This window comes from Falco rusticolus, chromosome 16 (assembly GCF_015220075.1).
Source record: "Falco rusticolus isolate bFalRus1 chromosome 16, bFalRus1.pri, whole genome shotgun sequence".
Classification (NCBI taxonomy): Eukaryota; Metazoa; Chordata; class Aves; order Falconiformes; family Falconidae; genus Falco; species Falco rusticolus.
In genome coordinates, this window is record NC_051202.1 from 5,612,170 (window position 1) to 5,637,144 (window position 24,975).

At 52.3% G+C, this 24,975-nt stretch overlaps 4 protein-coding genes across 15 annotated transcripts; 2 read left to right on the plus strand and 2 right to left on the minus strand.

Moving 5' to 3' along the window:
- Window positions 1–212: 212 nt before the first annotated feature.
- Window positions 213–6,659, minus strand: LOC119158184 (TIR domain containing adaptor protein). Of its 6 annotated transcripts, none has more exons than XM_037409799.1 (7): window positions 6,611–6,659; window positions 6,052–6,158; window positions 2,694–2,780; window positions 2,145–2,212; window positions 1,795–1,848; window positions 894–1,502; window positions 213–740 (listed from the first exon to the last, which is right to left on the minus strand). In XM_037409799.1, the coding sequence occupies exons 4-7, from the start codon at window positions 2,188–2,190 to the stop codon at window positions 697–699; spliced, it is 753 nt and encodes a 250-aa protein (XP_037265696.1). In that variant the 5' UTR covers window positions 2,191–2,212; window positions 2,694–2,780; window positions 6,052–6,158; window positions 6,611–6,659; the 3' UTR covers window positions 213–696. The 6 variants fall into 6 exon arrangements, with proteins under 6 accessions (XP_037265696.1, XP_037265697.1, XP_037265695.1 ...); XM_037409800.1 differs by lacking the exon at window positions 6,611–6,659 and adding an exon at window positions 6,435–6,604; XM_037409798.1 differs by lacking the exon at window positions 6,611–6,659 and adding an exon at window positions 6,299–6,604.
- LOC119158181 (cryptochrome-2-like) lies at window positions 3,203–6,043 on the plus strand. Of its 5 annotated transcripts, none has more exons than XM_037409792.1 (9): window positions 3,203–3,528; window positions 3,616–3,810; window positions 3,889–4,007; window positions 4,121–4,275; window positions 4,365–4,505; window positions 4,630–4,797; window positions 4,882–5,022; window positions 5,105–5,256; window positions 5,327–6,043. In XM_037409792.1, exons 1-9 carry the CDS (start codon window positions 3,323–3,325, stop codon window positions 5,847–5,849), a joined length of 1,800 nt encoding a protein of 599 aa, XP_037265689.1. In that variant the 5' UTR covers window positions 3,203–3,322; the 3' UTR covers window positions 5,850–6,043. The 5 variants fall into 5 exon arrangements, with proteins under 5 accessions (XP_037265689.1, XP_037265690.1, XP_037265692.1 ...); XM_037409793.1 differs by having other exon boundaries at window positions 3,616–4,007; window positions 5,327–5,511; window positions 5,586–5,783; XM_037409795.1 differs by having other exon boundaries at window positions 3,616–4,007; window positions 5,349–5,511; window positions 5,586–5,694.
- Window positions 6,660–6,840: 181 nt separating the features above from the next.
- FAM118B (family with sequence similarity 118 member B) lies at window positions 6,841–18,595 on the plus strand. Of its 3 annotated transcripts, XM_037409773.1 has the most exons (10): window positions 6,841–6,891; window positions 7,251–7,296; window positions 8,804–8,866; window positions 11,431–11,508; window positions 13,629–13,881; window positions 14,264–14,491; window positions 15,756–15,884; window positions 16,308–16,512; window positions 17,035–17,094; window positions 17,209–18,595. In XM_037409773.1, exons 3-10 carry the CDS (start codon window positions 8,841–8,843, stop codon window positions 17,220–17,222), a joined length of 993 nt encoding a protein of 330 aa, XP_037265670.1. In that variant the 5' UTR covers window positions 6,841–6,891; window positions 7,251–7,296; window positions 8,804–8,840; the 3' UTR covers window positions 17,223–18,595. The 3 variants fall into 3 exon arrangements, with proteins under 3 accessions (XP_037265670.1, XP_037265669.1, XP_037265668.1); XM_037409772.1 differs by lacking the exon at window positions 8,804–8,866 and having other exon boundaries at window positions 16,227–16,512; XM_037409771.1 differs by lacking the exons at window positions 6,841–6,891; window positions 7,251–7,296 and having other exon boundaries at window positions 8,825–8,866; window positions 16,227–16,512.
- Window positions 17,800–24,925, minus strand: SRPRA (SRP receptor subunit alpha). Its single transcript, XM_037409769.1, has 14 exons — window positions 24,731–24,925; window positions 23,895–23,978; window positions 22,568–22,731; window positions 22,309–22,469; window positions 22,019–22,172; window positions 21,360–21,513; window positions 20,905–21,011; window positions 20,590–20,708; window positions 20,232–20,318; window positions 19,971–20,143; window positions 19,663–19,876; window positions 19,423–19,586; window positions 19,197–19,295; window positions 17,800–18,857 (listed from the first exon to the last, which is right to left on the minus strand). Exons 1-14 carry the CDS (start codon window positions 24,854–24,856, stop codon window positions 18,729–18,731), a joined length of 1,935 nt encoding a protein of 644 aa, XP_037265666.1. The 5' UTR covers window positions 24,857–24,925; the 3' UTR covers window positions 17,800–18,728.
- Between the last annotated feature and the right edge of the window lie 50 nt (window positions 24,926–24,975).

Below are 24,975 nucleotides of genomic sequence, written 5' to 3' on the forward strand. Positions count from 1 at the left end.
CCAGCCCCACGGGGAGGGGTCGCGATCGACACCAGTCCCGGCTAAAACCTGCTGCCCCCTCCCCAGCGAGGCCCACGGGTCAGGGATCACCCCCCGCCATGTGGGGTCACTCAGCCCCCGGGCTCCTTCCTGGCCTGCTCACCACACAATCCAGGGGATTAAAAAACAAAACAAGAAAACACACACACACCACACCCAAAGAAACCCACCACCAAAATTACAACTTCTCCATTTTCATAGTCCCAACAAACCCGTGCAAAGACACCGCCAGTGCCTGCCCCTCCTCTTCCTGCCCAGCACCGGAAGGCAGGCACCACATCAGCTTACTGGGAGCGCTAGCGGGGTCAGAGCCCCCCAGGACAGGTCCTCACCCCAGGGGAATGCCGCTGTAAGAAGCTCCGACGACCTCCAGTGCCACCCAACAGCGGAGTTTAGTGTTTGTGTGATCAGCAGCGAGGACCTGCTGGAGGACGTCCTGTCCCCACCGAGGGGGTGCTGGCCACTGGGACAGCAGTCACATCACCAGGATGCGGCAGGCTTCACACCACCGTACCCCCACAGGTGTGAGGATCTCCCCATCTTTGGTTCCCAGGTCTGGTCCAAGGGGCTCAGCTTTGTCCCCCAAGGTCCATCAAGACATGGCCGCACCCAGATCCGGTGGTGGCAGCTCTGAGACACCGCTGCTGGCTCCTGGCACTACTCTGTCCTGCTTGTGGAGCTCCGGCACAGCTCCTGGAGGTCTGCAGAGGCAACAAATGAGCCCCGTTAGCAACTAATTAATCTATAAAATCAGCGATTTCAATAAATTTACAGAATCCTGTCCCTTCCCATGGGCTCCACCCCAACAGAGTGATACAGCATCAACCCGTGCTGGCATCCCACGGCGTACTCACAGTGCATGATGGTGTCCCTGATCTGCCTGAAGCTGTTCTCCTTCAGTGCCATGTAGATGTAGTAGAGGCTTCGCAGCTCCTTGGGATAATCCTTCCGATCCACATCCTTCAAGACCGGGATAGTGCGCCCGTTGGCCAGTGGGGCTTCAGCCAACGCCTGGTGCATCTGGTACTTGCACCAAGGGTCCTGGAGGAAACCGGGGGTGATGAGCATGACCCAGCAGTGGCTGTTTTGCACAGCATCGCACAGCTCCGTCACCACCGCGCTTCCCGGTGCTGCATCCCGCAGCTGGAGGAAGCAACGGAAGCTTTCGGGTTGACTCTCCAGGTAGGAGACCAGCTCCTCCACCAGCTCCAGGTCCACCTCACTGTGGCAGATGCAGACATCATAGCTCTTGGCCCACCGGGCGCTACCTGAGGCGCTGATGTCCAACACCGACATGGGTGATGGGCGGATGGACCTGGACAGGCTCATGCTGGAAGAAAAGCTGGAGCTCTCAGCAGAGGATGAGGAGGAAGAAGGTAGTGAGGATGAAGCAGAGTGACTGGTGCTGAGGCTGCTCTCCACTGAGCTGGGCTTGGGCTTGCGCAGGAGCCACCTAAACCAGCCTGTGTAGTCAGAAGAGACCGCAGTGAGGTTTGGGGGGCTCAGCACCCCCATGGGCTTCCCAAGGGGCTTACACAGCATCACTGGCTCAGCAGGACACCTCCAGATGGAAAGAGCCAAGCAGGATCTCACCCTGACCCCCAAAAACCACCCCAGCTCCTAAAAGCTCAGCTATCACATTGTGGCAAGCAGCCTGTGGGCACCCTCATGTTTCGGCACAGAGGGGATACTGGTGATGGAGGGGACAGAGCTGAATGATTTATCTGCCCCAGCACAAACCAAGTCCAGACTCACCAGCCATACTGGGCAGTGCGCTGCTCAGCTGCAACCACTGATGTGAAATCTCTCCTGCCAGCAGAAGAAAAAAAAAAAAAAGGGATAAAAAAAAGAGATTAGGAGAGCAGGAACCATCCCTTGGCAAGTCTCAGCCACAGGAATTCAGCAGTTTACTCCAGGGACATGCAGCTCTGGCATGCTCACCTGCAGCCCCAAAATCACCCCCAGCATGGTTTTCCACATCCGCCTCCCCACAATTTGCCAGGAAAGCATGTTCTGACCTCAAGTAGAGCTGGAAGTAGCAGCCTAATAGCCCTCCTGTCTGCACTTTTGCTACCCATTACCAGCTCTCCACTGGAGATACACACCTGTGGCAAGCGAGGCTGAGCACTGATGGCCAGGAAAGTCCCTCATTCCCAGCAGCAGTGAAAGGACCCTGTAGAGGGGAAAAGCAGGGATCACTGGGGATCAACTGGCAAACCAAACACTGCTTGGGTGATGCCCAGATCCATGCATCTGCAGTGATGCCTACTCCAGCATTCCTGCCCATCCCTTGCCAGCTCACACCATGCCCACACCTCAGCATTGTGCTCCCAGCATGGTTTGGGGTGCCCAGGCCCTTCCTGCAGGTACCCAGGAGCAGCAATGGGGGAAACAAGCCCCAGGAGCAAACATGGCTCATTTTTCCACTATTTGCATCACCTCTTCCAAAATGAAACACCCTAAGTCACGCTGAAGCCTTTACCCCAATGCAAAACAGCACAGGACTGCAGAAAATGCCAGCGAGGCTTGGTGCACCTGCGGAAACCACACTCCCCAAACAAGCCACCGCTTAGTAATAGCAAAAAGCTCAAGCACGGCTTGAACTACAAGCACAGACAGTAAACGGTGCGGGGGAAAGTTTGGGGGATGCCTACCTGGGATGCAGGAGTCCGGCATCGGAGCAGGAAAGGGGGATGCATCAGCTCCTGAGTTCAGCGAGGAGATCAATCTTCCGGGATCACCTAGGTGGGAAAAGAGAGGCAGGATGCAGCACATTCACTCTGAAGCCTAATGGGATCTGCAGTAAATGGTGAGGCTGATCCATTGTTACAGCTTCCTCATCCAGGAGCTGTTCCTAACAGAGCAGCTCCAGGGTGGAGGGAATGACGGGGGGCACCCACCAACTCCCCCAGGGACAGAGCAGAGGACTGTCCCGTCCCTCTGCTGCCTGCTGCCCCAGCCCAAGACCCCCAGCGGCCAGCAGGCCTGGGGTCCACCTGGGCCTGCGGAAGCACAGGCAGGGGAAGTCAGCTGCGATCCCGCGGGCCGGGAAGCCAGCCCTCCCCAGGGCCTCCCACCCACATCCGCCACCAGCCAGATGCCGTCACCACGGCCAGCCCTCACCAGCAAGCCCGGACGTGTTTCCCCCTGGTTTTATAACCAGACATAGATAGGTCAATCTCTGCTGCTCCTGCTTATTTTACAAGTTAGATTTACCAAACAAGGCAGGTTTTTTTTTTCCCCTCTTTTCCCAGGTCACACCCCACCAGGACCCCTCCCAGCCATGCAGCACAGCTCCATCCACTGGTTTCGGAAGGGTCTCCGGCTGCACGACAACCCAGCACTGCTGGCAGCTGCCACTGATTGCTGCTGCCTCCACCCCCTCTTCATCCTCAACCCCTCCAACAGCCAGGCAGGCACCAATGCCCAGCGGTTCCTCCTCGATGCCCTGCGGGACTTGGATGGAAGCCTGCAGAAAATCGGCTCCAGGTGAGTCCCGGTGCCACCCCCGAGGAATTTGGGGGGGGGGGGTGTGGGTGTCTCAAGGGGCTTTGTGCCCACCCAGCTCCCCGGCAGGCTGTTCGTGGTGCGGGGCTGCCCAGAGGAGGTGTTTCCCAGTCTCTTCCACGCCTGGGGGACAACACGGTTGACCTTCGAGGTGGACACTGAACCCTCCGCCCGCCAGCGTGATGCCACCGTGGCCAAGCTGGCAGCACAGCATGGTGTGGAGGTGATCCAGGAGGTGTCCCACACCCTCTATGACACTGAGAGGTGGGTGCCTGGTGCTGTCTTTTGGGGATGTGAGATCCAGCCCCAGTGCCAAGCCCGTCTCTCCCTCTCCCACCCCAGAGTCCTTGCCCTGAACAAGGGCAAAGCCCCCCTGACCTACAAGCGCCTTCAGAGCCTCCTGGCAACCCTTGGACCCCCAGAGAAGCCAGCCCCAGCACTCACGCAGGAGCATCTCCAGGGTGAGCGTGGGGTGGACCTGGGGTGGGTAGAGCACAAAGCTGGGTCAGCATCTCCCTGTTCACCCTGGAGCAGAGTGATGGCCATCACACCCCCACTGTACTCTGTGCCCCAGGCTGCCACACCCCATGCCAGGCCAGCCATGACACCGACTATGGGGTCCCCAACTTGGAGGAGCTGGGCCAGGACCCCACCAATGTGGGTCCTCACCTCTACCCCGGCGGGGAGACAGCAGCACTCACCCGGCTCGATGCACTCATGGAGAGGACGGTCAGTGCTCAGCAGCCACCACCCACATTTGGGGGCTGCTTTATCTCCCCCATCCCAAAACATGACGCCAATGTGTGTCCCCCATCCAGGCCTGGGTGTGCAGCTTCCAAAAGCCCAGGACAGCGCCCACCTCACTGAGCCCCAGCACCACCGTCCTCAGCCCCTACCTCAAATTTGGCTGCTTGTCGGTCCGCACCTTCTGGTGGCGGCTGGACCAGGTCTACCAAGGGGTGAGGCAGCATTTTTGGGGTGGGAGGCAGAGGGTAAGCCAGAGAAACCTGGCAGAAGAGGTGGAGGGCTGGAGAAAACAGGGACCAGCCCACCCAGAGGGGCTGATCCTGCCTTTGCCAGCAGCAGGAGCACTCCCAGCCCCCCACCTCCTTGCATGGGCAGCTCCTCTGGAGGGAGTTTTTCTACACAGCTGGCGCCAGCATCCCCAATTTCGACCGGATGGCTGGCAACCCTGTCTGCCTGCAGGTCGACTGGGACAATAATCCACAGCACCTCCACGCCTGGAGGGAGGTATTTCCATCAGGGATAACCCTTAGTCCTCTGACCCCCTAAAAGTGTCCCCCTGCCCCATTTAACTCCAACACCCCACACCAGGGCCAGACAGGCTACCCCTTCATCGATGCCATCATGACCCAACTGCGCACCGAGGGCTGGATCCACCACCTCGCTCGGCACGCTGTTGCCTGCTTCCTCACCCGTGGGGACCTCTGGGTCTCCTGGGAAGAAGGGCTGAAGGTCAGGAGATCTTCCCCAACACCCACCAGCACCCATCAGGCTCTTGGGGACCCTGTCCCCACACTACTGTGATGTCCCACAGGTCTTTGAGGAGCTCTTGCTGGATGCTGACTGGTCCCTCAATGCTGGCAACTGGCTGTGGCTGTCAGGCAGTGCCTTCTTCCACCAGTATTTCCGTGTCTACTCACCTGTTGCCTTTGGCAAGAAGACAGACCGGGACGGGGCGTACATTCGGTAGGCGTGAAACCCAGAGCAATGTGAAATGGGACACGGCCTCCCTGGTGGCTTTAACCCCTTGCCGTAGAAAATATGTCCCCATTCTCAAGGATTTCCCTGCTGAGTACATTTATGAGCCCTGGAAAGCACCGCGGGCCGTGCAAGAGAGGGCAGGCTGCTTGGTGGGCACCCACTACCCCCAGCCCATCGTGGAGCATGGGGTGGCGAGCAAGAGGAACCTGGGGCGCATGAAGTTGGCCCATGCTCGGAAAGGTAACAAATCCCCCGTGAGGCACCAAGCTCACTTCACATCCAGCTGCCACCCCAGCTGCCTTTCTCTCCCCCAGGCACCAAGCGAGAGCCACTGGCTGGTCCCTCAGTGGCCGAATCACAAAGGAAAAAGCCCAAGGCCAAGGGGCAGTGAGCCCCACAAGGACGTCCAGGCAGTTGTTAGTTATGGATCATGCACTACTTGTCCTGTTTTGACCCATTTTGCTCAGCCACCTTGCATTAATCCCTTCCCCTCTCCCAGCCTGAGACTGGCAACTTGGCTGCTGCCACCACCCCAAAAATCAACTCCCACCCCAAGCACATGCCCCAAAAAAGGTTAAGTCACCCACCCATCTGAACCAACCCCACCTGAAAACCCCTGAGCTTCCAGACCATGCCCCAGAGGGTGAACACCACCCCGCAAATCTGTCCCTGAGGGGCAACACCCCACTGGATCCACCTCCACCCCTGCCTTAGCTGTAATATTACCGTTATTAAAGGAAGTAGAGTAGTTAAGAAAGCACAGCTCGATTCTGAACACACCTTGACCCACCAGCACCACGCTGAAATCCCCTGGCAGCACAAGCACATTCCAGCTACAGCGTCACCAGGCTGGTCATCGCAGGGAAGCTGGCAGCTTGCTTGATTGCCTGCAGAAAGCATTAGGAAACGGGTTGAGGATACGGTGAGTGCAAGGCAGGGTCAAAGCCAGCCCCAGAAAGGTGCTCAGGTGAGAAAATAAAGCTACTTTTGTCTCTAAATACACCCACCATTAGCACTCTTCACTTACGGCGCTAATACAAAGCAACCCTGGAGGCCAGCAAACAGCTTCTCTTCCTGAAAAGCTCTAAATACACCAAACTCCTTTGCACAGATGCCTGGAAGCATTACAGCGGTCAGCCAAGGCCAAGCACTGCTGTTGCCACCTCAGGGGCTGCAGAGACTGTCACACAGACGCGAATCCAAAGAAAGCAGCTCGCGGAAGGAAGCCACATAAGGAGTAACAAGCCACAGGCCTACGAAGCCCACCCAACAGAGGGTAACCGAGCCCCGGCCTGCCACGCCGCGACCCCTCAGGCAGCCCCACCACGGCTCTCCTCACCGCCAGCAGACCGCGACTAGCAGGCGCATGCGCTCGAGACTTTTATAGCTTCACGAAGCATCGCGAGAACGCAAGTGAATTCTCGTGCGAGCGCTTCGTCTCCCTCCGGCGGACCCGCGAAAGTCCCGCCCCTTCCGCTGCGAGCCAATGGAAAGGCGAAGCGGAGGGGGGCGGTCCAATCCCTTCCCGCCGCCGCGCCAGGGGGCGGGGCGCGGCGCGAGGTGCCTGTGCGGGGCGCGGCGGCCGGGCGTCTCCTCATGGGGCCGGGCGCGCGGCGCCAGGTGCGTGCTGGGCGGGAGCGGGGGGCGCGTTGCCATGGCGACGGCGGGCCCCTGCGCTGCGGGCAGGCGGCCGCCATGAGGGGAGCCCCGAGGGCGGCGGGCAGCGGCCTCCCCGCGTGGTCGGGCTGCGGGGTGTCCGGGCACCGAGGGGGGCCGGGGGGCAGCCGGAGGACCGGGGGGCGGCCGCCTCATGGCGGGGGCCACTAGGGCCCAGCCTCACCTCAGCGGCGCCGCTCTGCCGGCCGCCCCCGCGCCGTCGCCCTCTAAAAGCTATCTTTTTGGACGTTTTCCCATCCCTATGAAGGAGCCTCGGCCTCTTCCCTGCCTGCTGAGATACCGTGTTCTTGCTTTTCCCTCAGGTTTAGCGTGAGAGGGGGCGAGGAGAGGGCGCAGCAGAGAGGAAAGGTAAGGCCTCGAAGCGCCGGGCATCCCTGGAGGTGTGAATCCCCTCCCCCAGCAGCTCCCGGTTTGCTTTCCAGAAACACCCTGGAAACGGTGGAAAGGCAGCCCTGCATGCAGAAGTGCCTGCTCAAGGGCTGTCCCGCATCCTCATCTGCTGGGGTTTAAATCAGGCAGAGCAAAGCAAGCCTGCGTCTGACCGCATCGGCCTGGCACCTGTCAGACGATGCAGGCTCCTGTGTCAGTTTTTTGGGGATACAAACCTCTTTCAGGCTTCACTGGGTCACTCCCGCATATTCTTCATGAAGCTGGTGGGAGCCCGAAGCACATGGAGAATCTCAACATTAAATAAAAACCTCTGATGTATTTTAACGGGCATCCAAGGAGACTGAATCTTGTGTTTGTAACATCAGTGTGAACAGAAGTGGGGCTCGTTTTCCTCACGCTGCTGGTCCCCATTATCTCTGAGAGCCGTCCCTTTCTAGGACAGTTTTGGACAAGCAATGGGGGCCTGCTCCAATTCCAGCTCCCACATGGAGGGACAGAACTTGGGAATCAGCCAGGGACAGCTCATAAATGTCCTTTCAGATTCTTTTAGCTGAAACATAGCAGGTTTTAAACTATAACACAATGTTTGTCTTATTCCAACATCTTAAATCCACACAATTTTAAAAGGAGATCTGAATTACGCCCTCACTGGCGGTCTCAGCACCCAAAGAAGCTAAAAATAATAGATGAGCAATGAATCGGTACTTGCTTCTTTATATAATTTGAAGGGGCGTTCCAGAGAAGCCCCTCTTTGAGCACTGAGCAGCAAGCACACAGTTTGTACTTTGCTTAAACTTTAAATGTTCAGATCTAGCATGCAGGTGTAGCTTTACTTGTGTATTAGCTGCTGAGCATGGAGACAAGGGTGTCCACAGTGACTTCCCCATCTCCCTTGGTGATGAGTTAATGGGAGAAAATGTCTCATTAATTTCCTGGGTTGGTTCTGCAGGCTGGGATCTCTTGTTGACTGAATGGCACAGCCGTGTTTCATAGAATTATGGCAAGGTTTTTGTAAACACATGCTCTGTGTGTCAGCGTTAATTTGACACATGCTTTGTTTAGGCATTTGGTTTTATCTGGGACGTATCTTTGTGTTTCAGGCATTTTTGCAGCTGGATTGTCTCCCTTATATTGCATACAGAATTGTTGTGGTTGGGTTTATTCAGTGTTGGTGGCTTGGGTATCATTTAAAGATAATGGTTCCTTGCTGAAATCTGTATCCTAAAGGCTTTAGGATAAATTAACTGATTTCTTTGGTGTGGATGGCAAAGGAGAACACCACAAACCTATGCAGGGACTCTGTAAGCTTAGCACTGTTAATAAAGGTGACGAAAGACAATGCTGTGACAGGGAAGCTTAGTGCTGTTAATAAAGGTGGTGAGGGACAACGCTGTGCAAGGGAACAGGGCAGCTGAGCCAAGAACCCACGGAATTTGATGTTTACTCTCTCTCCGACTCCATGTAGTCTAAATAGCTGGAAAGTTCCTGACATCTTGAGGAGCATGGCTGGAGAGATGCTTCTTATCTTGTAAGTGCCCATTGCTTTCTCTCCTTCGTGGCACCTGTGGTCACAGAACGGTCAGGTACTGTCTTCTAGGTACATTTTGCCCTGCAGCTGTGGTGCCACGCTCTGAAGTGATGCTGCTTAATTTCGGTTACCTCAGCTGTGCCAGCATGATTTGTCCCCCTGGAGAGCAGAGCTTCTCCCCAGGTCTAAGGTCTGGAGGTTCACATTTCTTGGCTGAGTCTCCAAGACTTAGAGAAATAAGACTTTTTTTGGAGACAGAAGACAACTAGTCATTATTTCTGATTTCTTTTTTTTTCTGTTGTGGCTATTTGGATTAAATAGAAATAAAAGTTGAAGTTCATGGTATTAGAAAGCCATGTTTTGGTAACTCTAATTATGAAAGGTTTTTTTTCCTAAGTTGAGAATGACTTTTGAAATGTTGTTAGTGCTTTAAAGGCACTTAAAAATGGAGTGAAATAGAAGCAGTGCTCAGGCAGGTGAGCAAGCAAAACGGGAAGACCTAGGTAGGAGTTTATAAACAGGCTTGATATTTGAGACTTAACTGATAATTCACAATGTAAAGCTAATATAACTTAAAATATATCCATAAACTAAGCCAGTCTAGAAAGTGGGGAATGTTTTAACTTCGGCTTTTAGGTATGCTGCCTTGGAGGGGGGCAACAGCAGACCTTGACAGCAGCGGTAGTTCAGCATGTTGCTTTACACGAACTTCTTAATATTCCAGTTAACAAAGGCTATGTGCTTTAGTCCCTAGCTCGTCTAAAGTGTCTTTGCACCATTAATTAAAATCTGGCTGGCTTTGTGGAAGCAGCCTGTTCTTCCAGGATAATCAGCTAATCCAAAATGAGAGATCTTGCCCTACTGGAAAGAAAAAAAAGAAGGTTTTTTTTCCCCGCTTAATGTTTCCCATCCTGACTGTGCTTGGCTGTATTCACTCAAGGCAAGTTTGATGTTACTGCCTGACTGATCATGTGTCCTGCAGGTCCTCCTGCCTCCCTGAGAGTCACCGCTTCAGAGCGGGTGTTTTTTCTGGCTGTTTAACTCCCCAAAATGGTTCAGCGCGGGGCCTGGCAGTTGCAGGTGTTCAGGGGGCATGAGGCTGCAGAGGTTCGTTGTCAGAACAGCACCAGAGTGCTCTCAGGCTTGATGGTGCGTTGGAAAAACACAGGGTACAATGTGCAAAAGGGTGTGTGGTGGAGAAACCTCAGCCTTGCAAGCACAGAGGGTGTAAAACCAGGAGGTGCAAGCAGTCAGCTGGAGCTTGGTTCCTCACTTGTTAAATGCATTTGAAACTATTACCCGAAATCTGGTCTCTACAGTAAAATTAAAAATGTGATTATCTGAGGTGATAGGCAGCATATGCTGAGTGGTGTTTCGGGAGGCAGGTTATGAAGACCAGCTCTCTGAGATGTTATAATATTATTATATTATTTTTATAATTATATATTATTATTGTAATTACAAAGTTCTCGGAACTGTTCAGAAATGACAGGCTGGCAAACATACCACATCTGAGCGTCTGCGACAGTCGATGTTCCCTGCTTTCATCATCCAGCACTGAAAGATGACAGTTACTGAGATTTACGGGGACGATTTTTTAAATGATCCCTGCATGCGTTTGCAGCCTGTGCAGCTGGGGTTTCCTACCTGCAAAGAGTTGCCCTGCATATCGCCTGTCAGTGCTGCTGTTGTACTGCAGTGAAGCAAGCACAAGCATCTCATTTGTAGGACAAACGCTCAGATCTCACAGAGGCTGCGAAACCTGTAAAAAGCCTGTGATTTTGGGCCAGCAGCTCTTACACAGCATTTCCTTTTGGCAAAAGCCCACCTAACCATAATTTTTGTTGGGCTTTTCATTACAATCGGCAAGGAAAAAAAATGGACAAGGGTAAACAGTTTTGTCTGCTTACTTTCCCTTTTAGTAGTCTTATTTTTGGAGGAGCAGAGTGGGAGAGGACTGTATGCTGGCAGACCTTTTGTATTTTATGTCATGGGCTGTTGAAAGAGTTCTCAGACAACTTCCTTTCTGTGGGCCTTAAGGTCATATCCCACTGCCTGTAGATGTATGGCAGGCTGGTTAATCCTTCTCTCATCACCGGAGAATGAAAAGCTTTCGGTGGCTTTTAAGCCAACAAAAATCTTTTTGTCTTTCTTCCTTCCCGTTGTTTCCTAAGCAGCAGGTTTGTTAACGGGCACCATTGCCTTGGAAGCGGGGAGCGCCTGCTCCAAGGTACCGGCTCTCAGGCAAAGATGAACAGCTGAGGTGAAGTGAAGGGTCTGGCAACCAGTGGTCTGCCAGTGATGATTGCATCCCAGTTGGACAAAACAGCCCTACAATTTTATTGAGCTTCGTTGTAAAGGAGGTTAAGGAAGCGGATGAGAGTCGCGGGGCAAAGTTCAGAAACAAAAAAGTGCAATTCTTGGCCCGAAGGTGATCTCATAAAGATAACAGAAGCCAGTATTTATCCGCCAGTGAAAAGCTGGCTCAACAAAAACCTGTGGTCTGTTCCACGTCATATTGTATGTATGTAGTGACTTTGCTTGTGGTGATTTGTCTACTATAGAAACTGGATGGCTTCTACGGTGAGCTTGGGTAAAGAAACATTGTTGGAAGATGGAATGCCACCTGCAAAAAAGCCCAGGTAAATTTAATTATACTCCAGTGAATTTTTTCTAATAAGAGCTTTTTCCGTAACCTTGCATTGTTCTTTAAAGAGCATGATGCTTGGCACCAAGCCCCAGCACTTGTTTCAGTTGCTGATCCAAGAAAAGCGGGCTGTCTCTAGCTGTGCCCTGTGTTTTCCTGCAGTTTGTGGAACACAAGCCTTAATGCCCAGAATGTACTTTGCTGCTGGGTTTTTTTTAACCCCTAAGCCAGGGTGCATGGTTGCACAGAAAGCTGTTTTTTACTGTACTGTCTCCAAGATTTTAGCTTGGGTCCTGTCCATGCATAGGGTCATGTCAGATGTGGTGGTCATGCTTCTTCACTTGAGTTGGACAGCAGTTCCTGGGAGGATATGCAATTACACTAATTAGTATGATTTTGCTGCATGCAAAGGCTAAATAGTGCTACTCTGGAGGCTCATACTAATAAGTAGGTCATCTTACAGTTGTCCAAGTGGGGACCGGAGCATGATGCAAAGCTGAGGCATAACCTGCACTTCTTCCAGCCAGGATTGGTACTGTGGCTGCTTCGGGCTCAGAAGTTAAGGCATCATCATCTGCAAACAAGCAGCTAATTCATCTAGGGAGTTGTCTTCCACCAATCTGACTTGCTTATGAGTTACGCAGGGCTGGAGCATATTTTCTGTGAAGGAACTCTAGTCTCAAGTTTGATCCAGTGTGTGTGGAATGAGCAGAAAAGAGACTAGGAGATATTTTTTTTCCTTGCTCAGGATATCAGGGTAGAAACCAGGTGTATTTATCAGCATAGGAACAGAATGCCCCTTTCAGACATGTGGCGTACGACGTTAAGATTGAGTATTTGGTATTATTTTGGATTTCGGTCCCTGGGTTTCTGGTTGTGTTTTTATACTAGCTTATTAGCATGAATACTAATATATTGTCTGAGGCTCGCAATCCCAAAATTAAAACTCATTTATCATCACTAACAGTGAAGACCTTCTCAAGAAAAGGGTTAACTTGTCTGTTTTCGTAGGCAGTAGCAGAGGGAAGGCAAAGCTCCATCTGTGTGGTGTTAGTTTCCTTTCCCCTTCTCGCTAAATATCACGTGTTTGCAGATAAAAAACATTCCTTCCAAATGAGCTGCCTCCCTGGGCTGCTGCTTCGATCCTCTGGGAAGCTGCAGCTGGTCCCCTGCTTCAGAAAAGCAGCTTGACACCAGGCAAGGCATGATGAGGAGAAGCACATCTACTTGATCAATAATAAACATCAGAGTTAAAAGCACTCTGCAAGTGTAAAGCTAGGAAAATAAGGAAGAGAGGAGGAGGAAGGGAGAATACAGCCCCACAGCTCTTTCATGAGACTCTTCATATCGTCTGGAATTCCAAAAGATTGGCCTTGAGCATGCCGCTAACATTGCAAGTGTAATGGGGAAGGGATTTCTGGCACAGCAGTGTCCTGCTGAGGGGTCTTCTCGGCAAAGAGGGGCCAGGAGGTGGGAAGGTCCTCTCCTGGGTAGAGCTGGGAGGAAGCCTCGACTTCATTCCTTTTGTGCTGAGGTAAATGGGGCTGCTGCCTTCAGGCCCCTGTTTAGTACCTTACTTAAAGCAGGTACAGTCACGGTTGTATTGACCTCCCGCGTGGGGATCTGATGCATGGTTTGTCTCAGTACATAAAATACTATGTATGTGTCTCTACAGCCATTGATAACATATTCCATAATTACTCACCACACCTCTTCCACTGTCTCCAGCCTTTTTGTTAGCTTCCAGGCAGCTATTATTACCAAGATCTCCCATATTCCAAATTTTAATTGTATTAGCTTTGCTTCAGAAGTATTTCGGGGCAGTTTTGACTTCCCCAGTAACCATCTTGGTAACAAACTCAATTGCCAAATATGTTGTAATTATGCATCTTGTAATTGTGGGCATTTGTGATGTTGATCTGTGGAGCTGTGTGCTGTCTTTAAGGGATACTAAGCTGTTCCTCTAATCCTCTGTTTATCAGAGGACCCTAATGGGCATGTTGATTGAAAATTTAGGCAGATGGTACCTCCCCTGTCCTCGGTCTGCATGTTCCACGATTGGAGACGGCCTTCCGTCTATGATGGTACCAGCTGTGCTACTTTCTCCTCTTGCAGGAAGCTGTTGCCAAGCCTCAAAACTAAGAAGCCTCAGGAACTTGTGCTGGTGATTGGGACAGGAATTAGTGCAGCAGTTGCTCCCCAGGTCCCAGCGCTGAAGTCTTGGAAGGGGTTAATCCAGGCCCTCCTGGATGCTGCTATTGACTTTGATCTCCTTGAAGATGAAGAGAGCAAACGGTTTCAAAAGTGTCTCCATGAAGACAAAAACTTGGTTCATGTCGCCCACGACCTTATCCAGAAGCTGTCTCCGGTGAGTGTGCTTGTAGCACTGTACGTAAATATTCGGTACCCCACCCTGAGCATAGGATTTGGCTTTTGGAAATAGCCAGATTTGGTTCTCCTGCGTGCCCCCATCTCCAACAATTCCTGTCTATGAGGAACCACAAGTGCAGTTACTGTGCCAGGTTCCCGAGAAATAACTGCCGTGGAGACTACGTTTGGGGTATTTCCCTCAGAGCACGCTGCGGGGGAGTACCCACCCCAAAGCAGTAAGTGCTCTGTGTTTGCCTTGCAAGGACCTGTAGTCTTTGCAGAGGTCTTCGAGAAATATGTGGGTAGTTTTTCATCAAGTCATTTGGCATGAGGTGTTAAAAGAAGCCAGGCTCTGATCTTAATCTGTCTCCCCTTCTCAGCGCACAAGCAATGTTCGCTCAACCTTTTTCAAAGACTGTTTATACGAGGTGTTTGATGACCTGGAATCTAAAATGGAAGATTCTGGGAAGCAGCTGCTTCAGTCCGTGCTTCACTTAATGGAAAACGGGGCACTTGTGTTAACCACAAACTTTGATAACCTGCTGGAACTGTACGCAGCACACCAAGGGAAGCATCTGGAGTCTCTTGACCTGACTGATGAAAAGAAGGTAAACGATGATGATATTTTTTTGTCAGGGCTGAGCTGGGACAGCAGCAGCTGCAGGATGTGCCCTCATACCCGTGTAAGGGGATTGTACTGTTCATAGTAGTTTAAGTGATGTTAGACAAGCTCCAAGCAGAGGCTCTGACCATTTGGGGCAGTGAGCAGAGGAATGAAGACAAACACTCGTTTCTGAAATGCTGTGCTTGCTGGCTGGCATCCATTGCTCAGGAGGAGCCCTTAAGCCTGGCATTTCTTTGATCTCTGTCCTTGAAACTTCTGCCTTGGCCTTGCTGAAGTACCGCAAGCCTCGCTTCCACATAAGGCTTGGGTCGATGTTCTAACCGACATGGGCGACACGGGAAGCTCTGTGCGAGACACCAAGCTGATCTTTCTATTTTTGTAACGTGCTGCGGAATGCTTTTTGTGGCAGAGTGTTTTTGGGGCTGTAGCCTTCAAGGCTTCCCATTAGCGCCGCGTCCTCTTTCTGAAATGGCTGGATGGCTCCTGCTGGGTTACTCACGTGCTCCGGCTTCTTCTGCCATGCTCTCGGATTTGTAGCTGCTCGCTTCATGCAAGGTTCCCTCCTTCTGCCCCAGTTAGGCAGAAAATCAGTCTGTGAAACCCTGAGCTCTTCGCCACCTGCCCGCCTCATCTTTCCATCATGGGCCTTACTGGTGGAAAGTGTCGTGTCCTTCTGTTTGCTTTGTTAAACACACGCCACATGTAGGTGCTGTGCAGCACTTGGTCTCTTTCCATTCAGGCTCATTTCTGTGCTTCATGTTTCCTGCATGACCTCTTAATCTACATGGCTGGAAGTACTTACAGTGTTACAAATAAGCGTTCTAATTATTGCAAGCTTAAACAAGCTAAGGTCTGCAGGAGTAACCTGAGAGCCTTGGAAGTGGCTTTCTGAAATGAAGGTCAGCTGTTGAGCTCCCTCTGAGCTTCTCAGAGCCTAGAAGGGCCAAGAAATAAAACTCTGTAGGCCTGAGAGGCATGCTGACAGTATTTTCAGAATTTCCCCCTTTTTCTGCTGAGTTGGGTGTATCAATCCAGTCTCTTCCCATCACATTTGCTGTTCAGCTGAAGTGTTGGCCCAAACACGCGTCATAGGCTGTGATGTTGAGGCTGATGGACTCGTGACCTCTTGAGGAGATGAGGAAGAAGCTGCTCTTTGAAATGCTTCCCCAAAATGGTATTTTTAACAGCGCCGTGGAAGCTAACATGATGCACTCCCTAACATTTCCGGAGGGGTTTGTTTTGCGCAGGTATTGGAGTGGGCACAAGAGAAGAGGAAGCTGAGCGTCCTGCACATCCATGGCGTTTACACCAACCCCAGTGGCATCGTGCTCCACCCAGCTGGATACCAGAATGTGCTGCGCAACACAGAGGTTATGGTGAGGCAGCCCTGCATTCTCTCTGCAGCATGTACTTTGGGGTCCCGTACATTATGTATATACATCTCCCGCTTCCCTGGCAAGCCCATAGGTTAACCAGGCGTAGACTCAGCTGAGTTTAAAGACTGAGCTCTGTGCAGGGTGGTGGGAGAGTCCTTGATTTTGTGAAATATGAGGGATGGATTCTCTAACCCACTAAGCCTCACCACGTTTGTGTTGGGGATGATCAAACGACAGCACTCCTGCAGAAAGAGCCTCATCAGCAATAAGGCAGATGCTGTCTCTTGTGCCGTGTGAAGGTAAAACTTGCCCTGACTAAGAACATCTTTCCCTTTTTTAAAGCGAGAGATTCAGAAGCTGTATGAAAATAAGTCATTCCTGTTCTTGGGCTGTGGTTGGACTGTTGATGACACCACGTTTCAGGCCCTGTTTCTAGAGGCTGTGAAGCACAAGTCAGACCTGGAGCATTTCATGCTCGTACGGAGGGGAGATGTGGATGAGTTCAAGAAGCTCCGTGAGAACATGCTGGACAAAGGGATTAAAGTGATTTCCTATGGAGATGAATACGCAGACTTGCCTGAGTACTTTGAGAGGCTGACGAGCGAGATTGCCATGCGGGGTCGAACAGGTACAGGGGTTCCGGGCTGCGTGGGATGGCTCGCTGCATATACCCACTATCTCTGCGCTTACCTCGGGCATCCTGTCATATGACAGCACAGTTTCTGACTGTCCCCATGGACTTTGGAGCGTAGACTGTTAACAGCTCCCATTCTCTGTGCTGTGTTATTCCATAAGCTTCCTGCCCCCACCCCCAAGAGAAACTGTCTGCAAGTGTAGCTGGATTTATTGAGGCTTGTTTTTATGAAACCACTGTATGTTCTTACAGTTTAAACAGCTCTGCTGCTTCCCACGCATGCAAACTGTACTTTTCATGTGGAGCTGCAGTTGTTTATTTGCTTTCTAGTGAAAGGGCATTTCAGTCTCACTGACCTTCCTGCTACTCAGCCTGAGCCAGTATCTTAATGTACAAGAGATCATACTAATAGCTCATAAAAATGGGGAACAGCACTTGCTGTTCATGCAGGGGCTCCCCGTGTCTGTGCAGTCACCTCAGGGTTGCCTTCCCACCTGGTCCATTGCTCTCTCCTAGGTGTGCCTAAGGAGGGACAACAGCTGAACGGCTCTGCTGCTGCCCACACCGAGATAAAGGGTAAGACCCTCCCGAGCCAAGAGAGGAGGCTTTGCCCTTTCTAGCGTCTGTATGGCTCCCCGGGAGCCTGGCAGCCTCTGGGGCAAGTTTTGCAGAGCCTTTGTTTTCCGGCAGGATGCAGCACTTGAGCACCAGCCTTGCCCAGGACCTGGGCCGTGGCAGGGGACTCCCTAGGACGGGCCTAAGCCAGAGCCAGCAGCTCCCAGGGAGGCCTGCACAGTTTTTAAGTCCACCCTAGAGGAGAAGCGAAGGCCACTGCTGTCAAGCTGCCGCCAGCACACACGGAGCCAGGACACTTCAGGCATGGAACAGAGGCCAGGGCAGAGCCTCCTCGGTCAGAAACCTGGTTTAACGTAGTAATTGTCTTTTTATTGAGGCTGCACACACCTGGGGAACATGGTCTCCCCAAAGGAGCTGCAGCCTCGTCTCATTTCATACCTAGTGCTTTTGTATTCTGTACTTTCAATTAAAAAAAAAAAAAAACTTGAGCGGTTTTTTTTTTTACTTGAAGCTCTAGTTTTCTAGTCCTGTCTTTATACTGTACAATATTTTGTATGTTGAAGCTTGTATTAAAGGCTTGTTCACTTAACTTAACTTTTGGCTGGTGTGCGATTTACACGCCCTCACACAGGCAACCATTTGTCTCCCCCCAGCCCTGAGGAGGAAACAGGTCCTGGCTGGAGACAAGTTATTTATACACGGAAAACAAATTATGAAGTTTATTTTATATAAATTATGTCTCTTAGCAGACAGCATTCAATTTATTGCACTATAGCACATCTGCGATACAGAGCTACAAGACATCATATGAGAGTTTTGTATTATTCAGTGTAGCACTTCAGACCGGGATCAAGAGGCACTCAAAGGGGGGGAGAAAGGGTGCAGGAAAGCAGCAAGCAGCCACCGCTAATTTTCTTTTTTTTTTTTTTTTTTTTTTTTCCCCCTCCTTTTTACTAGCAAATAACGCTGAGGCCAGCGGGCAGGAGACAGGCCATGATTAGCACTACCTGACCAAGCTGCCACAGCTCTCCAGCTCCTGCCCAAATATGTGGAGTCCAGGTACCCTGCTCCAGGGTCCTGGTGACGACAGAAATGGGGACCTTAAGGCAATTTAGCATCTCCTCTGCAGCCCAATGCAGGCCATCGCCATTTTTGGTTTATCAGCTTCAGTGGAGCTGCTGCTAGCAGCGACATTAACAGCCAGATCATCTTAACACTGCTGCCAAGCAGTGACTATCCTGCGCACCCCTGACAAAAGTCACTCCTGTGTCCTCCCTAAGCTGGTCTAAAAAAAAAAAAAAAAAATAATCAAAAGCAGCTCAAAAAAATGCCTTCAAACCCCCCAAAAAGCACAGCAGGTTCCTGTGCTGCCCACCCACCCCGTGCAGCATGAACAATACAAAGCTCTGGATTCAGCCTCCCTGCAAGGGAGCCTGCATCACTTAAAACAGAGTGAAGGAAGCCAGGGAAGAGCTTTTGCTGGATAAAAGGTGTTTTATCCAAAAAAAAAAAAAAAAAAGTACCCCTCACACTGGTATCCCTTCATTCTGTTCTGCACTACACGGGAAAGACTAATTGGTAACGGGGTAAAGCATGTTCTTTTCAGACATCTGCAAACAGCAATTTGGTGTTTTTTAGGCCTTCATGAGCGCTGCGACCACGGCCTTGGCATTAAGGCTTCGCAGATCACAGTAAGTTTGTCCAGTGCCAACGAAAACGATGGGCTTGCTCGTGATGTAGGTCATGGAGATAGCGGCACCAACCTGCCAAGGGCAACAAGCAGCGTTAGCTCACAAATGCAGCACGGCCCCCTCAGGGGAACACATCTAAGAGTTTTGCTAATATTCAGCCTTTTTGTACTTCTCCATGTGATCCCTATATGCCCTGCTGCAGTAACATGTAGAATTTGAGGCACCTCCTGGCCCCGTTTTTCACATGCACAGAAAATTGCTAGATTTTGTTTAAATGGCTTAAATGCAAGAAGCAAGCAGGGGAGGGCACCTGGGACAGCACACTACCGCTCATGTTTGCCAATTTCCATCCCTCCTGCTCTGGTCACCAGTGGAAAGCTCTGTGCGCCATCACCTCAAGAGCCTCCTTACCTTGTCATCAATGGTATCGAACTTGGTGAGGACAATCCCGTCAATGAGCCGCGGTGTCTGGGCCATGGAGTGATCAGCCAGGGCCTTGTTGAACTTGACCTGAGGGAAAGAATGGAGCCGAGAAATGTATTTGTGGTGCTGCTGCTGCCCAAATCTCTGAGAAAACCTACCAAAAGCAGGTTTTTCCCCACCTCAGCCTTTCCAGAAGCAAGGTCTCAACACTCACCAGCTGATCCACAGCCTCGTTTCCCACCAGCGCTTCTCCAACAAACAGGACCAAGTCAGGAGCGTTGACAGCGATGAGCTTGGCCAGCGCCGTCATCAAGGGAGCATTGTCCTGCATGCGGCCGGCTGTGTCCACCAGGACCACGTCAAAGCCCTGGTTCCGAGCTGGGGAGACAAGCAGACAGCGTTAGGCAGGATGCTCCCCCAAAACAGCATCTCCCACCACCGGTTTCCCATGTACCATAAGAGATGGCCTCCATGGCGATCCCCGCAGCGTCCTTGCCATAGCCCTTCTCGTAGAGCTGCACCATGGTCCGCCCACCGTGGCTCTCCGGAGGGTGCAGGGCGTTGAGGCGACGGGTGTGGGTGCGGAGCTGTTCCACTGCTCCTGCGCGGAAGGTGTCGCAGGCGGCAATAAGGACGCTGAAACCATTCTCAATGAGCCAGAACGAAATCTGCAAGTGGCAACAGATCAAAAAAAGGTTCATTAACAGCCACAGCCTGACTTCATCATGCTGGTCCCAGAGAACCAGGAGGATCGTGTCCTACCTTGGCCAGGTTGGTAGACTTCCCAACACCGTTCACACCACAGAAAGTGACCACGTAGGGTCGGCGATGGCGCTGGGCATCCATGACATCACGGAGGACATCCACACGGCGCTGAGGCTGCAGGATCTGCACGAGAGCCTCCTGCAGGGCTTGCTTCACTGTCGAGGTCACCGCTGGGAAGGAGAGAGAAAGGGAACTCATCATGCCTGGGGAACACTCCTGAGCCCCAAACCACAAGCAGGAGGCTACGTGACCACTTACTGGTGAACGTCCCCATCACCTTCCCTTCCAGTTTCTTAGCCACTGATTCACAGAGCTGCACTGCAATCTCAGCTGCCACGTTTTTTGCTTCAAGGAGGAGATAGAGGGAAGTTAGCACTGCTGAGAAGGTTACACGCGCCAGACATCAGCGTCAAGGGAAGGATGGAGTCAGCATGCAGGATCCCCACCCGACGAGACTGCTGCCCCCCTTTTGATGCAGTGTCAGGGCTGCCTCAGAGGCAAGAGAGGAACCCACCACAGTTCCTGTAGGCAAGAACATCCCAAACCATGGGTGCTGCTCGATGGGAGCACAGGGAACCACCTCAAACTAACCCACTCAGAGCGGATCCAGACGTACCGATCAAGTGATCCTTCATCTTCTCCAGTACGGGGTCCATGTCCTCTCTTGTCAAGCTCTTGGAGCCCACCAGGCCTTTCAGCATGCCAAACATGCCCCCCAGGCCTCCCTTCTTCACGCTGCGGAGAAGTGGAGGAGTGACCTTTAGGCTCAAGGAGTGAGTCGCACAGGCCACACAACAGCCAGATGCAAGAGCCCACCATGCAGCTGACAAACACTGTTTTGTCCCTACTGCATTACTGGTTACACTGGAAGAGGAGTTACAGGAGAGAAATCAAGAAGCGTGCAACAAGGTGGGGCTGCAAGAGCCTCTACCTGGGTTTTGAAGGGTTCTGAATAACCTTCTCCTCTTCAGCTTCATCATCACTCTCATACTCAAGGTCGTAGAGGCGGCCGGGCTCCCGATTTCTATCCCCCAGGGCCTGTGAGGGGACGAAAAGACACACGCTGAAAACCGGCAACCGCTTACTGCCATCCCCTTCACCCGCTTTTGCTGTCACATGCGGTGACGTATCACATCGACAGCAGCAGAGGCAGCTCTGCAGAGATCTTGGCCACGAGGGCTCGGTGGGATGACCCCATCCAGCGCCGTTTGCAGCTGCCGCAGCTGGAGAAATAACCCTTCAGACAGCAGCTGTGCGGGCTGGGTGCTGTGATCCCCATTTCGCACACCACCGCAGCCAGCCGTGGAGACCAGGCTGGGTTCGCAACGCCCAGCTGGCCCCAGAACAATGCACTAAAGCAGACAAAGCGACCTGACTTTTTCTTACTGTATTAGGGTCAAATTCCTCTATGGGACAAGCCTCCGCGCTTCCGTTGGTAGCGGTGTTACTGTAATCGAGTACTTTGGCATTAGAGTTCCCCAGATCCCACACTCGGGGCTTCTTCCCCTTCTCCTTCTGTGCCTCAGGCTTTGGAGATTTGCTGAAATAAAGACCAGAAAGACATTTTGTTCAGTGCAAGGAAGCAGCTGCAATTGCCTCTTTAGAAAATGTAAAAGTTAAAGAGCCCAGATTACCCAAAAAGGCAGAAATTAAGGCTAAACCTGGCTGATTTAGTCTCCAGTTTAGCTATCTGAACTTTAACCCTGTATCAAACTACTTTACCTCAAGCCAGGTATTGATGCACCACTGCCCTTTGCTCACAGTGCAAAAGCCTCACTAAAAAGAGGTCTGGACCTCTCCCAGGCACACTCTGGGTTTCTGGCTCTCCCAGGGAAAGGATCAGGCTCTATTATCCCTCTGGGACCCGCAGCACACCCTCTCCCAGTCTTTCCAGCAAGTAGGGAAATAAAGAAAAGGGAAATAAGGTCCAGGAAAGCAAGGTCTGGCTTCCAGAGGTCACCGAAAAGAGGAGAGACTCAGCAATGGCCAAGGCACACCAGGAAGGTGTGAAGCACATGTAGACCGACCATGTCCTCATTACCCACCTGGACTTCTCCCCAGCTTTCATGTGTCTCTTGAAGAATTCCTCCCGGTTCTTTTGCAGGATTTCATCCTTGGTCAGTTCCTCCCTGTCCCCAGCTGTGGAGGGCTGCTTGTCACCCGCAGATGCTTTACCAGGTGCTGCAACAACTTCAGTTCCTGACGGAAAGAGCCCCGACGCAAGCTCAGACCAGCGTTTGGGTGCTACAAGAGGACTGGGAAAGTGCAGGCTGGGACACAATTCTGGAATATTTATTTCCCCCCCATCCCACAAATACATTTTCCATCAACTCACCCTCTTTTTTGGAACCTTTGTTCTTCTTGTTCTTGACCTTCTCCTTTGGTTTCTCCCCTCGGGTTTCTATCATACACTTGACAGTCTTCTGGGACTTGAGAGACTGCTCAAACGTCTTCATTACCGTGGGAGCTCGGACTTTACTGCTCTCCTCTGCATCCCTGCAGGGAGGTGGCCCGTTAGCCTGAATTTTAGCTCTGTCCCTCCCACTCCCCCCCGCTCTAAATGGCAACTTGAGAGGAAAATCAGACTCTGCTACCAGAGGAGGCGCATGAAGTCGTCTTTAAAATCAAAGGTGCCATTTAGGAGGCCCAGGGTGCCCTTCTGCTGGAACTCATTGCGATACTTGTCTCTGAACTCCTTGTGAACGTCGTCTATCAACTTGTCGACATAGGTTAGAGTCAGGATCTTCTGAAACCCCACCTGCAAAGCAGCACAGCAAAAAGATGTTGCTCTTTCAGGTAATTTAATTGCGGCATCTAGCTGGTGAGGAAATGAAATCCTCTCCGTTTAACACTGAGCTCTTTAATTTCACCAGGCTTCAGGCTACATTTTGTAGTCTGGCTTCCAAGTTTTATATCCTCTCAAAAAGGGGGGAAGAAAAAAAAACCAACCACAAAACAGCTCAGACCTTTGTTTTAAAAGGCAACACCAATAAAAACAGGTTGACTGCTTCATAGCGACAAAGACACATAGTCAAAGACCAGAAAGCCTTTTGCTTATCTTTACGTACACAGTGAAGGTTGCATGGGTTTACAGATAAGGTACAGGGAGACTGAAAGGGAGAGTGTCCCTGAAGTAAAGGGGATGATACATTTCTGGCTTTTTTAAAATAGATCTGGTCAAAGTAAAAATTTTTATTAGAATGTAACAGCCTGTCCAGCTTCTATTTGAGGTTTAATAAGTTTTAATCCTATCGCAGATGATTAAAATAAGCTGCTACCACAGTGGCATATGACTGAGAGACACCCACATCCACCCACTGAGTCGACTGAGCTCCTCGGGAAGAAGCACAAAGGAGCAGGAAGCCTGGCTATGCCGGGATCACCACCTGGCCCTCCAAGGCTCTTCTGGAGCTGGGAATGATGAAACCCACATCCTACCTCCTCATCCCCCAAAATCCCAGAGCAAGAAGGAGCTACCCCTGCTCTGGGAGTCGAGGTAGAGCCCTGCACCATTAAACCACAAGCCGGTTAATTGTTCTCCCCATTTTCAGGCCAGATTAGCACTAACCAATGTGCGATCCAGCACCGTGCCATTTCCCAACTGGCACCAGCTCTTCCGCCAGGCCAACACATCCCAGTTTCCCCACGCTGACACGGGCAGGTGTTGGCACAAGGAGGAGGGGAAAAAAAAACAACACGCCAGGAAAAAGCCTTTGCGTTACCAACACGCAAGCCACCTGCTTTCCCAAGCGGCGGTGGCAGGAAAATTTTAGGGAGGCAACGGAAAGCCTTTGGGAAGGTGTTAAACAGCCTTTTCCCAACCGAGCCAGATGTGAAGACCCTTTTTCTGGAACAATCCCCCTCCCTCAGAGTTTCAGAGCACCCAGGGCGGGGGGGGCGGGACTAGGGGAGGCAGCTCACCACAAACACCAGCTCAAACTGGTTGTCCAGTTTGTACTTGAGCGTGAGGGCTTCATGGGTGAAGGAGTTGTTGCCACCTCGCTCCTAGGGGAGAGGAACCGTCAGAAGGGGGTGCCAGCAGTGAGGAGACCCCCACACATCATCCCTGTCATCTGCCCCACTCCAAGCAGTCCAGCACCGCTATAGTGCTGTTATAGGTTATGCTGTTATAAGTGGGGCGCAGCCCACCCCCCTGGGCAGGTGGTCCCACTCTTCCTCCCCCCGATGGGTCAGCCCCAGGTTGGTGGGCCCACCCATATATCCCCCCTTTCCCAAGCAGGTGGTCCCACCCATTGCCCCCCCCAAACTAGGTGATTCCTCCCCCATAGGTGGTCCCATCCATCTGGGTCCCCCTGGTAGGTGGTCCCACCTGTGTGTCCCCCTCCCCAAGCAGGTGGTCCAATCCATTGCCCCCCCAACTAGGTGATCCCCCCCTCCAAGGTGGCCCCACCCATCTGTCTCCCCCTCCCCCATAGGTGGTCCCACCCATGTGTCCCCTTCCCTAAGCAGGTGGTCGCATCCATCGCCCCCCCAACTAGGTGATACCACCTCCCATATAATTGATCCAACCCCCCCCTCCCCAGGTAGTGGTCCGCCCAGCCGCCCCCCACACCCCCCGCAAGTGGGCCCGCCCGTTCCCCCCTCCCCAGGCAAGTGGTCCCAACCCAACCATTTAGCCCCTCCCCGGCGGGTGGTCCCGGCCGCGTCCCCCCCCACCCCTCAGGTGGATGGTTCCGCCCGGCCGCAGTTCCCCCCCCGTCCGGCCCGGCAGATGGTGCCGGCCGCCCGGCACCGACCTGCAGGAGGACGGAGCGGATGAGGGCGTTGACGGGAGCGGTGGCAGCAGCGGCGGGCCCACGGACACCCTGGAAACACCAGAGGACGAGGCCGCCCTTGCTGAAGATGGTGAAGAAGTCGAGCATGGCGGCGGCGGCGGCGCCGGGCCCGGCTCCGCGCACACGTCGCACTGCCCCCCGCGCTTCCGCCGGAAGTTGGCTCCCCGCCGCGCTCCCATTGGCGGAGATGGCGGAAAGGGGCGGGG

Excerpts from the sequence above, each read along its gene's own strand:
- LOC119158184 (XM_037409799.1), bottom strand. The coding sequence starts at position 2,190 with ATGAGGGACTTTCCTGGCCATCAGTGCTCAGCCTCGCTTGCCACAG. Across the intron at positions 1,503-1,794 it reads CGCACTGCCCAGTATGGCTG|GCTGGTTTAGGTGGCTCCTG; the intron begins GTGAGTCTGGAC and ends CTGACTACACAG. Across the intron at positions 741-893 it reads CAGGGACACCATCATGCACT|ACCTCCAGGAGCTGTGCCGG; the intron begins GTGAGTACGCCG and ends TTGCCTCTGCAG.
- LOC119158181 (XM_037409791.1), top strand. The coding sequence starts at position 3,323 with ATGCAGCACAGCTCCATCCACTGGTTTCGGAAGGGTCTCCGGCTGCAC. Across the intron at positions 3,529-3,615 it reads CTGCAGAAAATCGGCTCCAG|GCTGTTCGTGGTGCGGGGCT; the intron begins GTGAGTCCCGGT and ends GCTCCCCGGCAG. Across the intron at positions 4,276-4,364 it reads ATGCACTCATGGAGAGGACG|GCCTGGGTGTGCAGCTTCCA; the intron begins GTCAGTGCTCAG and ends TCCCCCATCCAG.
- FAM118B (XM_037409771.1), top strand. The coding sequence starts at position 8,841 with ATGGCTGGAGAGATGCTTCTTATCTT. Across the intron at positions 14,492-15,755 it reads ACCTGACTGATGAAAAGAAG|GTATTGGAGTGGGCACAAGA; the intron begins GTAAACGATGAT and ends TGTTTTGCGCAG. Across the intron at positions 15,885-16,226 it reads TGCGCAACACAGAGGTTATG|CGAGAGATTCAGAAGCTGTA; the intron begins GTGAGGCAGCCC and ends CCTTTTTTAAAG.
- SRPRA (XM_037409769.1), bottom strand. The coding sequence starts at position 24,856 with ATGCTCGACTTCTTCACCATCTTCAGCAAGGGCGGCCTCGTCCTCTGG. Across the intron at positions 20,709-20,904 it reads CAGAACCCTTCAAAACCCAG|CGTGAAGAAGGGAGGCCTGG; the intron begins GTAGAGGCTCTT and ends ACTTCTCCGCAG. Across the intron at positions 20,144-20,231 it reads GGTGATGGGGACGTTCACCA|CGGTGACCTCGACAGTGAAG; the intron begins GTAAGTGGTCAC and ends TCTCCTTCCCAG.